At 47.6% G+C, this 12,927-nt stretch overlaps 1 protein-coding gene across 6 annotated transcripts in view; it reads left to right on the forward strand.

Annotated features, from left to right (window-relative positions):
• Positions 1 to 12,927, forward strand: part of CCDC69 (coiled-coil domain containing 69) — a 43,692-nt gene that overhangs the window by 11,463 nt on the left and 19,302 nt on the right. For 5 of the 6 annotated variants that reach the window (XM_021077105.1, XM_003134143.6, XM_021077104.1 and 2 more), the window contains 3 exons: positions 5,498 to 5,567; positions 9,469 to 9,575; positions 10,044 to 10,131. In XM_021077105.1, coding sequence (XP_020932764.1) covers positions 5,498 to 5,567; positions 9,469 to 9,575; positions 10,044 to 10,131 — 265 coding nt within the window. Of the gene's footprint in view, positions 1 to 1,488; positions 1,579 to 5,497; positions 5,568 to 9,468; positions 9,576 to 10,043; positions 10,132 to 12,927 lie in introns of those variants that run through there. The other variant, XM_021077103.1, reaches the window with a different exon arrangement.

The following is a 12,927-nucleotide window of genomic DNA, read 5'->3' on the forward strand; positions in this document are numbered from 1 at the left end:
CAGAAGCTTTAGTTTAAGACTGAAAATTCACCAAAATACTGCAACCCGAATAACACTCAACAGAGCCCCGAGACCCTGTTAATGTTGGTGGGTTTTCCATGCCACCTGCACTAGCTAAACACTTGATGTTTGCCAGGGGTCCTTCCTTGTTGAACCTCAGGGATGCTTTATAGAATTATTGACTGTTGGAGCTGAGTGTCCTCTGCGATCACTCAGTCCAGCCTGCAGAAGGGAGTTTTCTTCTTCTTGCATGCTTCCAGTGACGGAGGGCTCACTGCCACCACCTTACCTCGCCCTCAAGTGAGACAGCCTATCTCTGGTTGGGACAGTTCTGAAATTCTTCATGTTGAACTGAGACGTCTCCTGGAAACTTCTAGTCCTTAGCCACCATCCTGCCCTCCAAGGCTGTGGGCCAACATATCAGCAGCTTCTGCCTCATGACAGGTATGAGGCAGGTAGTTCTAATCCAGGAGGCCTGTATGAGGCCTAGAAATACTGTTCTGGGCATCATAACAGATACTGGGGTGACTCCAGTGTGGATTTCACGCCATGACAGAGAGTCCTGCAGAGATTTGAGGAAGGCGGCCAGAGGGGTTTGGGGACGGGGATTTGTTTTCGTTTTGCCTGTTCTCAAGGCTGATCAACCGTAGTTAACACTTCCTCCTGTAAATTTTTTTTTTTTGTCTTTTGTCTTTTTAGGGCCACACCTGCAGCATATGGAGTTCCCAGGCTAAGGATCAAATCAGAGCTACAGCTGCCGGCCTACGCCGCAGCCACAGCAACAGGGGATCCAAGCTCCATCCGTGACCTACACCACAGCTCACAGCAATGCGGATCCTTAGCCCACTGAGCGAGGCCAAGGATCCAACCCACGTCTTTGTGGATGCTAGTCTGGTTCAGTAACCACTGAGCACAACGGGAATTCCTCCTCCTGTGATTTGGTTTGAGCCTCCCACCCCATCCTGTCTGTTCCTCTTAGGCACCTTCTAGTTGGTCAGATTACACTCCAAAATGCAAGCGTATCCGAGGGGGTCTCAGCAGGTCCGGTCCAAGCTGGCCTGGCTTTCCCCGCCCCGCAGCTCTGGGTGCCGTCCCGCCCTTCTGCCCAGGCTCTGTCTGCTTAGGGCAGCCTCATTCTACCAGAAAGCAGGTTTGCTTGTGGTTGACCCCCAAGCAGGGCTCTGGTCAGCCGAACATCAAGGAGCTGGGCCCCAGCACTATGCTGTTACCAAGCCGGAGGGCTCTGTGTCCAGTCCTCTTGGTGGAAGGTCTGCCCTAGGGTTCCGAAGGACGAGAATGTCTGTTCTCACCCTGGCCCATGACAGATAGGAAACCGAGGTCCAGAGAGGGGACAGCACTTCCCTCAAGTCACACAGCGAAGCCGGAACCCTGGTCGCATGGCCTCTTTGCATCCTGTGCTGCTGGCGGCCGCCTCATAGCCTTTTTCTCCCAGGTTTTTCTTGACGTGGGAAGCAGTCACCCCTCTTCCAGAGTTCAGGCCGGATGCGCCTCCCCCCGCCCCAGGCTCCCCACTCTGCTTTTGGAAGGGGGCCTTCCTGTGGCCTCTCCCACTGCCAGGTGAGCTCTGCTCCATGACCTCTGACGAGGAAGCCGCCGGGGTCCCACCCTGGGAATTTTCCCTGCAGTCGTTGCCTGTCAATTCCTGCTCGGCTCTGAGCTGCATCTCTTCAGGCTTTGGATGGGAGCTTCCCAGCACATACACCACTCTCAGATTCTGTAGGTCTAGCACCAGGCCTGGCAGCCCTGTCCCCCAAACCCTCCAGGTGGTCCTAACCCAGGAGGCCGATGCTGGGCCTGGAAATGCTGTTCTGAGCATCATAGCAGATACGGGGGTGACTCCAAAGTGGCTTTGAAAAATGGTCCCATCCCCAAGGAGCCCGCCTTGGATTAGCACGAGAAGCGCAGGTAGCTAGGTAGCTACTTGCATGAGTGTCTGAACAGGCCCTGGAGCAAAGAGGAGGCAGGAACTAACTCACCCCTGGGAAGAGACCAAGTAGAAATAATATGTGAGCTGTGCCTGGGAGCCTGAAAAATTATTGACTGGATGTCATGCTGGGGGAGTCTGGAACACACAGTGGTGCATATTGGGGCCAGGAGCACAAGACATCAGCTTGGTTTGGTTTTGGCCTAGCAAATTGGCCAGTATTTAAAAAAAAAAAAAAAAAAAAAGGTGATACTAGTTCTTGCTGGCAATGTTGGAGTGAAAACTGGCCTTTTCGTTTGTGATTAGTAGGTGAGTTAATTGGTAGAACCATTCTGGAGGGTAGAGCCAATAATTTTAGATGCGTAAAGAATCCTACACATCAGGGTTCCTGCTGTGGCTCAGCCGGTTAAGGACCCAACATAGTGTCCATGAGGACGCAGGTTCCATCCCCAGCCTCGCTCAGCGCGTTAAGGATCTAAGTTCCCACAAGCTGTAGACACAGGTGCAACTCTGATCTGACATGGTTGTGGCTGTGGCTGTGGCACAGGCCAGCAGCTGCAGCTCCAATTTGACCCCTAACCTGGGAACCTTCATATGCTGCATGTGTGGCCATAAAAAGAAAAAAAGAAATCTTACAAATCTATATGTTCACTAAACCATGATTTGGAAATTCAAAAATAGAACAATGTAAATATTCAGCAGTGGATTATTGATTACATGATTAAATTCATTCATAAGGATGTAACACTTGGATCCAGTGCTGTGCAGTGAATGCTCATATTTGAAAAAATAAGATAGAAGGATGTAACATAATATTACAGTAATGAACAAATATATATTCCTGCCACTATCATTGGAAAGAGATGTCTACAAATATGCCAATATTTAAGAAAATGGAGGAGTTCCCATTGTGATGCCACAGAAACAAATCCGACTAGGAACCGTGAGGTTGTGGGTTCGATCCCTGGCCTTGCTCAATGGGTTAAGGATCCGGTATTGCCGTGAGCTATGGTGTCGGTTACAGACACGGCTTGGATCTGGCATTGCTGTGGCTGTGGTGTAGGCTGGCAGCTGTAGTTCCAACTGGACCCCTAACCTGGGAACCTCCATACGCCATGGGTGCGGCCCTAAAAAGCAATGGAAAAAAAAATGGAGAGAAGAACGACAGAGTGAGGACCGGCCATGATGAGTCTTGAATGTCATTGTGGGGAGTTAGGGGGGTGGGGCGTTGTCAGGATCTGGATGCTTGAGCACAAGGCCATGTCCCATCTAAGGTCTGGAAGCTCTTGGTGAGAAGAGTTTTTCACCTTCTGGGGTGGTTATTTGGGAGAAGACAGTTTCTCATGATAAGATCTTAATGATCTTATTTCAGGGAACCTGAGGCCAATGGCAGCCTATGAGATCTAGCAAAGCCCCGTGGGTCTTTGTGCTCCCTGTGCTTTTCCAACTTAAAGGAGCACCTGTGTGCCAGCTTCGAGCTCTTAGGATGGACCAGATGTCACAGGTGCCGTATCTAATCCTCAAAACAGCCTCACAAGGGAACCAAGGCTTGAAGAGGCCATGCGCTCCCACAGTGTTGGATTTAGCATCTGAATCCAGATCTGGGTGATGTAAGAATCCCAGAATTCTTACTCACCCTGGTCCAGTCTCTAATCTTCAGAGACCCTGTTCTTCTGCTGATTTGGACATCAGGCCCCGCGGCCCGTGTCTTCCCTCCCCGAGCTCCAGTTTCCTCGATGTAATAACCTTTGTCTCACAGCGCGGTTGTGAGGAGTGGAGCTCAGACCTCTGAACACCGTGCAAATCGCTGGGTGAAACTAAGCGCTCCTCACCCCCACTTCACAAAGGAGGAGGTGTGAGCCCCAGGGAGGGAAGAGATGTGTGCAAGTTGGTGGAAAAGCCTTGACTGGAATTCAGAAAATCTCACCCCATAAAAAACGTTGACCAGATTAGTGTAACCAGTGGTGACAACAAGGGCAACTGGTGATGTTTATCTCCCTTCCTCCTCCAGCCCAGGGAGGAGAGGTGGCTCCTGTCACCTCCCGGGAGTTCTGTGTTGACAGCTTGTGCCTGGACCAGGCATCCCTCCCCTTGTCAGGGAGGGCTGAGACTTCACAGTGTGGGCGGAGGGGGGCTTAGTTGTCAGACCTGCCAGCCACTGAGAAGATACAGGGACTAGGGCCTGGGGGGTGGGGGTGGGACACTGGCTTGTTTGGTTTGCCAGGGTTCATGTTGTACCAGGCTCTGTGCCCGGCACTGTGGGGCGGAGCAGAATGTTCTAGAAGCCTTCCCTTCTCTTCCCTCCTCAACCAGAAGTATGCTTTCTAACAGCATTTCATTCGTTCTTAAGTTCAGAAAACGGTTAAAAATTTTTATTCTAATAATTATCTATTATTACAGTTACAGTAAAAAAGTAAATATTTTGGAGTTCCATCATGGCTCAGCAGTAACAAACCCAACTAGGGTCCAGGAGGACTCTGGTTCAATCCCTGGCCTTGCTCAGTGGGTTAAAGATCCAGTGTTGCCACGAGCTGTGGTGTAGGTCACAGATGTGGCTCAGATCCCACATTGCTGTGACTGTGGCGTAGTCTACTAGCTGCAGCTTGGGAACTTCCATATGCTACAAGTGCAGCCCTAAAAAGCAAAAAAAAAAAAAAAAATTATTTATGGAAACTGCAATCTGGGAACCACTGACACTCCTTTGCGGTACAGAAAGTCCTTTTGTTTCACTTCTTTCCTTTGATCAGATTCAACCACACTGGCCAAGGTTGGTTCAAGCGCCCACTAGGAGTGGCTCAAATACTTGACTGTGCCAGTTGTCCCATAATCTGCCTTGATTGAGTCTTCACCTGCCTCAGCCTTCTCATCTTTAAATTGGGGGGCATTCATATTTCCCAGGGTCCTTCTGAGGATTAGCCAAGATAGTGCGGACAAAATGGCATAGTGCATGGTCCATGCTGGTTACAGCATCTCACCCACATCTGTCACATTAAGTACTGCTGCCTCCCTGTAGTTGGAGAAGCATCCTTTTCTAGCAGAGAAGCAGCATAGCAGAACCATGGCTTGAACTGTGATGCTCTACCTTCAGCACAGGGAGCTTGGCTGGAAATTATGGTAGCCACGAGCCCAAAGAGGGAAGGGGGCTTGTCTGTGAACTGGGCTTGGGAATTCAAGTGGGGAAGGACAGCTGAAAGCCGTAACTGTGGTGAGGGTAGCAGCAGAAGGTCTGTCTGGGTCCCTGGAGAAGGAAGAAATGGACAGGGAGGGGTCCATGCGTTGGTGGCAGAAGCCAAACCACAAGGATCTACAGAGAGCTCCCCCAGCTCAACATCCCCAACGAGGGCTTCCCTGGCCAAGATGAGACGTCCTGCTCTGGGATCCTCTTCCCCCCCAACGGAGGGAGGGCTGCCTTCGGGATGATGAGGGAGGAAATCTGGACACAGGGCAGGGGCTGGACAACTGAAATTCCCGTTTGCCTTTGGAAGAATCCTACCATAGCATCCGTCCTCATGTTCACCTCCCACCTTCGTCCTTCTCTCTCATCTCTTCCAGAGGCGCCAAGGACCAGATCAGCCACCCAGATCAGAGCCACAGGAACTGGGGCCCCTCAATGGTGACACAAGTGAGTAGCCAGCCCTATACATGCCCCCCCTGATATCTGTGAGCTTTCCTACCTTGTAGTCAGTGGGCATGATATGGCTATTTAAATCTCTCATGATATCACTTATATCGGCACAAGTGAACCTTTCCATAGAAAAGAAAATCATGGACTTGGAGAATAGACTTGGGGTTGCCAACAAGGAAGGGGAGGGAGTGATGGACTGGGAATTTGGGGTTAATAGATGCAGACTATTGCCTTTGGAATGGATAAGCAATGAGATCCTGCTGTGTAGCATTTGGAACTATGTCTGGTCACTTGTGATGGAGCACGATAATGTGAGAAAATAGAATGTATCCATGTGTGTGTAACTGGGTCACCTTGCTGTACAGTAGAAAATGGACAGAACACTGTAAACCAGCTATAATGAAAAAAATTAAAAACCATTTATATATATATAAAATAAGTAAATATCTCATGAGATTTTAGTTAGATTATATTAATAGGAGTCTCGTGTCTAAAATCAGGGAGGTGATAATTCCCCCTTGTTCCTGGTTATTGATGCCACAATTGGGGCAGGATTTCTGGAAAGTACGTTTTCAAGGGAATCCCGAAAACCTGGCCACAGTCGAGTGGAGAAAGATGAGGCTGGGGAGGACTCTGGAAACCATGTCTAGTAAGGAGCAGTTGAAGCACCAGAGGACATGGCTGTAAACCACAAGCGTTCCCTGCAAGTGACTGAAGTGCCGTCACAGAAAAGAAGGATGCGGCTTGTTCAGTGTGACCCAGAGGTCAGACTAGGGCCTCCCAGTGGCAGAAACAGGCGGGCAGAATTCAGTTCGGTCTCAGAGGATGTTTTGTGTGGTCATTGGGGTAAGATGTCAGAGCTGCCTCATAATAGAATGAGCGCCCCATCTTTGAAAGTGTTTAATTACCACCTGGAGGCTGTCAGGAATATTGTGGATGAAGTTCAAGTAGCAGCTAAGCAACTGGGTCAGATTGGTTCTCCAGTCTGTACATAGATTTACCTGGCGGGGGGCGCGGGGGCAGGGGGGGTTTGGTGGCAGGGGCAGGATTTTCAAAGATAAAGATTCTGGGGCCCCACCACAGAGCCACTAAACAAGGATCTCTGGAAGTGGGGCTGAAGACTGCATTGGTAGTGATGGTAAATCTTTTAAGAAGCTCCTCCCCCGTCGGAGCCAGACTTGGACTGCTGAGCAACGTTTGCAACCCGGAGCCCCAGGAGTTATGAGAGGCCGGAGCTCTCTGACCGTGATCACTGCCTCCCACCCAACCCCGGACCCAGGGCTCAGTCCTCCTGCCGTGGTAGACTGAGCACAGCCTCTTCCTCACATTTCTCATCTAACCCTGTGCCTAACCCAGCCTAGTCCTGTAATAATAATACTACTACGTTTATCTATGTTTATAATAACGCTAACAATGCTAGTATTACCCTCTAATGCTTGTCATGACCACTCAGGAACGATTAGAGAATTTAGCGAACAATTAAGAGCATTTATTGAGCATCTCCAAATGCCTGGCACTACACTCCTTTTTTTTTTTTTTTTTTTTTTTTTTTTTTTGCCACACCCATGATATATAGAAGTTCCTGGGCCAGGGATTAAACCCATGCCTCAGCAGTGACCCAAGCTGCTGACAGCTGCTTTTTAAAAATTCATTCATGGAGTTCCCATTGTGGCTCAGTGGGTTAAGGACCTGTCTTAGTCTCCCTGAGGATATGGATTTGATCCCTGGCCTCATTCAGTGGGTTAAGGATCCAGCGTTGCTACAAGCTGTGGTGAAGTTTGCAGATGCCACTCAGATCTGGTGTTGCCATGGCTGTATGGCTGTGGCGTAGGCCTCAGCTGCAGTTCTGCTTCAACCCTTAGCCTAGGAACTTCCATATGCCATAGGTGCAGCCATAAAAAGAAACAAAAATTCATTTGTTTGTTGTATTTTTTAGATTTCACATATAAGTGATAACATGTAATATGTGTCCTCCTCTCCCTGGCTTACTGCACTAAGCATAATACTTCCTAGGCCCATCTATGTCGCAAGTGGCAGAATTTCATTCTTTTTTATGGCTGTGTAATATTCCATTGTATGTATGTGTACACGTGCATATACCCCATATCCTTATCCATTCATCTGTTGATGGACACTTAGGTTGCTCCCATATGATGGCTATTGTATATACTTTTTTTTTTTTTTTTGTCTTTTTGCCATTTCTTGGGTTGCTCCTGTGGCACATGGAGGTTCCCAGGCTAGGGGTCGAATTGGAGCTGTAGCCACCAGCCTATGTCAGAGCCACAGCAACACAAGATCCGAGCCACGTCTGCAACCTACACCACAGCTCACGGCAACACCGGATCCTTAACCCACTGAGCAAGGCCAGGGACTGAACCTGCAACCTCATGCTTCCTAGTCAGATTCGTTAACCACTGAAGCCACAACAGGAACTCCGGCTATTGTACACTTAACTGGTTTTTATGCGGGACCAGGCAGAACAGGGTGGTAGTTTGAAGTGTCTGCTATGGAATCAGATTATGTAGGTTCGTAGCCTTTTATCCTGATTGATTATGAACTGGGTAATCTTGGGCCCTCAGTTCCTTTGTCTGGGAAATGGGGCTGATCAGAGTGCCCACCACACTGGGTGATTGTGAGGGTTCAGCGTGGAAAGCCTGTGAGATACTTGGAACAGAGCTGGGCATGTTCCTGAGTGTGGGAAGCTTCCTTGCTATTGTTATTTTTAATCCCCATTGTTTTCTAACTTCATCATCTCAACAGCCCCATGAGGTAGGTAAGGTATCATTATCATCCTGATTTCACATATTGGGTAACTGAGGCACGGGGAGGGTGGGTCCCAGCTTTGGGTCAGACCCAGAGCCTGTTGGACTCAGAGTGGCATCAGCAGGGCCTGTGGGGGAGTTTCCTGGAGCAAGGACTAGACTTCCTGTTGGCATCTCCTCCTGGCTCACAGCAGCCCCTCCGCCCCAGCTTGGGCAGATGCCGAAGGTGAGGGCCACATACACAGGGCCCAGCAAGTAGAGCGAGTGACCAGCAAGTGGCCCCTCCAGCATCCTCTGCGAGAAGGACTGGGGACACTAGCAAAGGGAGAGCCACGTCCTGGATGGACGAGGAGGCAGCTGCTCCTCAGTCCAGCTCCTGGTTGACCCAAAGGCACCCACTGCCACTTCTTTGGCTTCTTCAAGAAAAGTTGGACAGGAGTTCCCTCTGTGGTGCAGTGGGTTAAGAATCCGACTGTAGCGGCTTGGGTTGCTGTGGAGGTGCAGGTTCAATCCCCGGCCTGGTGCAGTGAGGTGAAGGATCCAGCTGTGGCTTAGGTCGCATCTGTGTCTTGGATTCAGTCCCTGGCCCAGGAAATTCAATATGCCATGGGTATGACCATAAAACTAAGTAAATCTATAAAGAAAAAAGGTTGGTTGTCTGTAGTATTGAGTAAAGGCCACACAGCTATTGAGCATCAGCCACTATTGGTGTTTTGGTGTTTTATGGTGTTTTTGGCCATGCCTGGGGCATGTGGAAGTTCCCAGTCCAGGGATCAAACCTGGGACCTGAGCCACAACACTGGATCTTTGATTGCTAGTTCCATCAGGGAACTCCCAGTATTTTTTTTTTTTAATTTAGATATTGGGTAGGGCAATAGCCCCTTTGTGGTCTGAATGTGTCCTGTGAGTTAGCAGCTCTGCTGTGGATTCTAGGAGACTGTTGGCTCCTGCACTTTATGAAGGAGGGTCCCCAAAGCCAGGGAGATTGAAGGGGCTGCCTCTGGAGGCTGATGCCCAACTGAAACCATTCCTGAGGGGAGACCAGGCTCCCCACCCCTTAGCTTCACCCTCCCCTCCCCTCTCTGCTGGGCCTCGACCCAACCTCTGCTCTGGATTTTCTTCTCTCTCCTGTTTAGCCACGACTGTCCGTCTCTGCACATCCGAGGAGGCTGGGCAGCACCCAAAGGCTATCGCCAGACTTCTCCAGCAACATGAAGAGGACAAGAAGAAATGGGCCCTACAGGTAAGTCCCAGCCCTTCTCCTCCTGCTCAGCTAACCTTGTTCAATCCCAGAGTCAGGGGCCAACTTTTGGGTTTATGGTTGTAGCCCCTTTTGCCAAGAAGGGAGTCTATTATCTGTTGAGCACTTACTTGTAACTGATGTCCTGTAATTGATGAGATTTATTCTGTGCAGTAAAATGTGGGGAAACACTGACACAGCAAAGGGCTTCCTGCTTCCATGGCAGCAGAGTTAGAAGACTCCTAAACCCCTTTCCACCTGGTAGTTCTCTGGGAGCTCCCTCTAAGCCCTAAAGAGGGCAAAGGCAGCCCCACCTGCTGTGTCCTCTCTGGGCACCTGTCTTTAGAGTCACTTAGACAAGGGAGCAGGACTCTGATCCCAAACTCCACAGGCTTCAGGGGTCTGTGGGTAGATAAGTGGGGCTGCCCTGAACTACCCAGACTCACCCTGCCTGGGACCCTCTGCCCGCAGGTGGAAAAGGAAAGGGAGCTAGAGCTTGGAGAGAAACTGGATGAACAGCGAAGGGTCTTGGAGAAAGAGCATGAGGAGGCTCTGCAAGGTAAGGACAAGGTGCACTTGGGAGGGTGTGGGATGGACCCCTCCTTCCACCTGCCGAGTTCACACGGGGACCCCCACTGGCCCCTCCCTCACACCTCTGGTCCACAAGCAGTTGGCCTTTTCAGAGGTGGAGTCTGCAGGTCCTTGGACTTGTCCTTTCGGGCAAGTAAAAGTCTGGCCCCGTGCTTTGTTTTGTCTTGGCTGAGAGATGTTTTTTCTTTCCATTTTAAAAGCAATCCCTTTTCATTATAGGACGTTTGGAAAACCTAGACAAATAGACTTCTTATATTTATTTATTTATTGCTTTTTAGGGCTGCATGTGCAACATATGGAGGTTCCCAGGCTAGGGGTCAAATTGGAGCTGCAACTGCCGGTCTACACCACAGCCATAACAATGCCAGATCCGAGCCATGTCTGTGACCTACACCACAGCTCACGGCAATGCCGGATCCTCATCTCACTGAGTGAGGCCAGGGATCAAACCCACATCCTCGTGGAAACTAGTTGGATTCATTATCTACTGAGCCACAATGGGAACTCCTAGGAGAATATTTATTTTTACTTTATGATTTTTATTTTTTCCATTATAGTTGATTTACTGTGTTTTGTCAATTTCTACTGTAAAGTGATCCAGTCATACATATATATGTATATTATTTTTCTCACATTATCATCCATCATGTTCCATCACAAGTGTCTAGATATAGTTCCTTGAGCTATACAGCAGGATCTCATTGCTTGTCCACTCCAAATGCAATAGTTTGCATCAGTTAACCTCAGGCTCCCAGTCCATCCCACCCGCTCCACTTTGGCAACCACAAATCTGTTCTCCAAGTCCATGACTTTCTTTTCTGTGGAAAGGTTCATTTGTGCCATATATTAGATTCCAGATATAAGTGATATCATATGATATTTGTCTTTCTCTTTCTGACTTACTTCACTCAGTATGAGAGTCTCTAGTTCCATCCATGTTGCTGCAAATGGCATTATTTTGTTCTTTTTTATGGCTGAGTAGTATTCCATTGTGTGTATTCCATTCCACATTTTCTTAATCCATTCATTTGTCAATGGACATTTAGGTTGTTTCTATGTCTTGGCTATTGTGAATAGTGCTGCAGTGAACATAGGGGTGCATGTATCTCTTTCAATGAAAGTTTTATCCAGATATATGCCCCAGAGTGGGATTGCTGGGTCATAAAATACTTCTACATTTAGTTTTCTGAGGTACCTCCATACTGTTTTCCATTGTGGTTGTACCAATTTACATTCCAACCAATAGTGTAGGAGGGTACCCTTTTCTTGACATGCTTTCCAGCATTTGTTGTTTGTTGACTTGTTAATGATGTCCATTCTGACAGGTGTGAGGTGGTACCTCACAGTTTTGATTTGTATTTCGCCAATAATCAGGGATGTTGATCATTTTTTCATGTGCTTGTTGACCATCTGTATATCTTTGCAGGAGTGTCTATTCAGGTCTTTTGCCCATTTTTCAATTGGGTTGTTTTTTTTTTTTTTTTTTTTTTTTTTGCCATCGAGTTGTCTAAGTTGTTTGCATATTTTAGAGATTAAGCCCTTGTCAGTTGCATCATTTGAAACTATTTTCTCCCATTCGTAGGTTGTCTTTTTTTATGGTTTCCTTTGCCATGCAAAAGCTTGTCAGTTTGGAGTTCCCATTGTGGTGCAGCGGAAATGAATCCTACTAGGAACCATAAGGTTGCAGCTTTGACCCCTAGCCTTGTTCAGTGGGTTAAGGATCCAGCATTGCCATGAGGTGTGTGTAGGTCATAGACGTGGTTCAATCTAGAGTTTCTGTGGCTGTGGCATAGGCTGGCAGCTACAGCTCCAATTAGACCCCTAGCCTGGGAACTTCCATATGCCACGGGTGTGGCCCAACAGGACAAAAAGACAAAAAAAAAAAAAAAAGCTTGTCAGTTTGACTAGGTCCCATTGGTTTATTTTTGGTTTTGTTTCTGTTGCCTTGGGAGACTGACCTGAGAAAACATTTGTAAGGCTGATGTCAGAGAATGTTTTGCCTGTGTTCTCTTCTAGGAGTTTGATGGTGTCTTGTCTTACATTTAAGTCTTTAAGCCATTTTGAGTTTATTTTTGGGCATGGTGTGAGGGTGTGTTCCAGTTTCATTGATTTACATATGGCTGTCCAGTTTTCCCAGCACCACTTACTGAAAAGACTGTTTTTTCCCATTTTATATTCTTGCCTCCTTTATCAAAGATTAATTGACCATGGGTGTTTGTGTTTATTTCTGGGTTCTCTATTCTGTTCTGTTGTTCTGTATGTCTGTTTTGGTACCAGTACCACACTGTCTTGATGACTATAGCTTTGTAATATTGCCTGAAGTCTGGGAGAGTTATGCCTCTTGCTTGGTTTTTGTTCCTCAGGATTGCTTTGGCAATTGTGGGTCGTGTATGGTTCCATATGAATTTTTGGATTGTTTGTCATAGTTCTGTGAAAAATGTCATGGGTAATTTGATAGGGATTTCATTGAATCTATATATTGCTTTGAGCAGTATGGCCATTTTTCTGATATTGATTCTTCCAACCCAGGAGCATGGAATATCTTTCCATTTCTTTGAATCCTCTTTAATTTCCTTGATTAATGTTTTATAATTCTCAGCATGTAAGTCTTTCACATCCTTGATCAGGTTTGTTCCTAGGTATTTAATTTGGGGGTTATGATTTTAAAAGGTATTGTATTTTTATATTCTTTTTCTAATATTTCATTGTTAGTATACAGAAATGCAAAGAATTTATTAATGTTAATCTTGTACCCTTCTACTTT

Source organism: Sus scrofa, chromosome 16, assembly GCF_000003025.6.
Source record: "Sus scrofa isolate TJ Tabasco breed Duroc chromosome 16, Sscrofa11.1, whole genome shotgun sequence".
Classification (NCBI taxonomy): Eukaryota; Metazoa; Chordata; class Mammalia; order Artiodactyla; family Suidae; genus Sus; species Sus scrofa.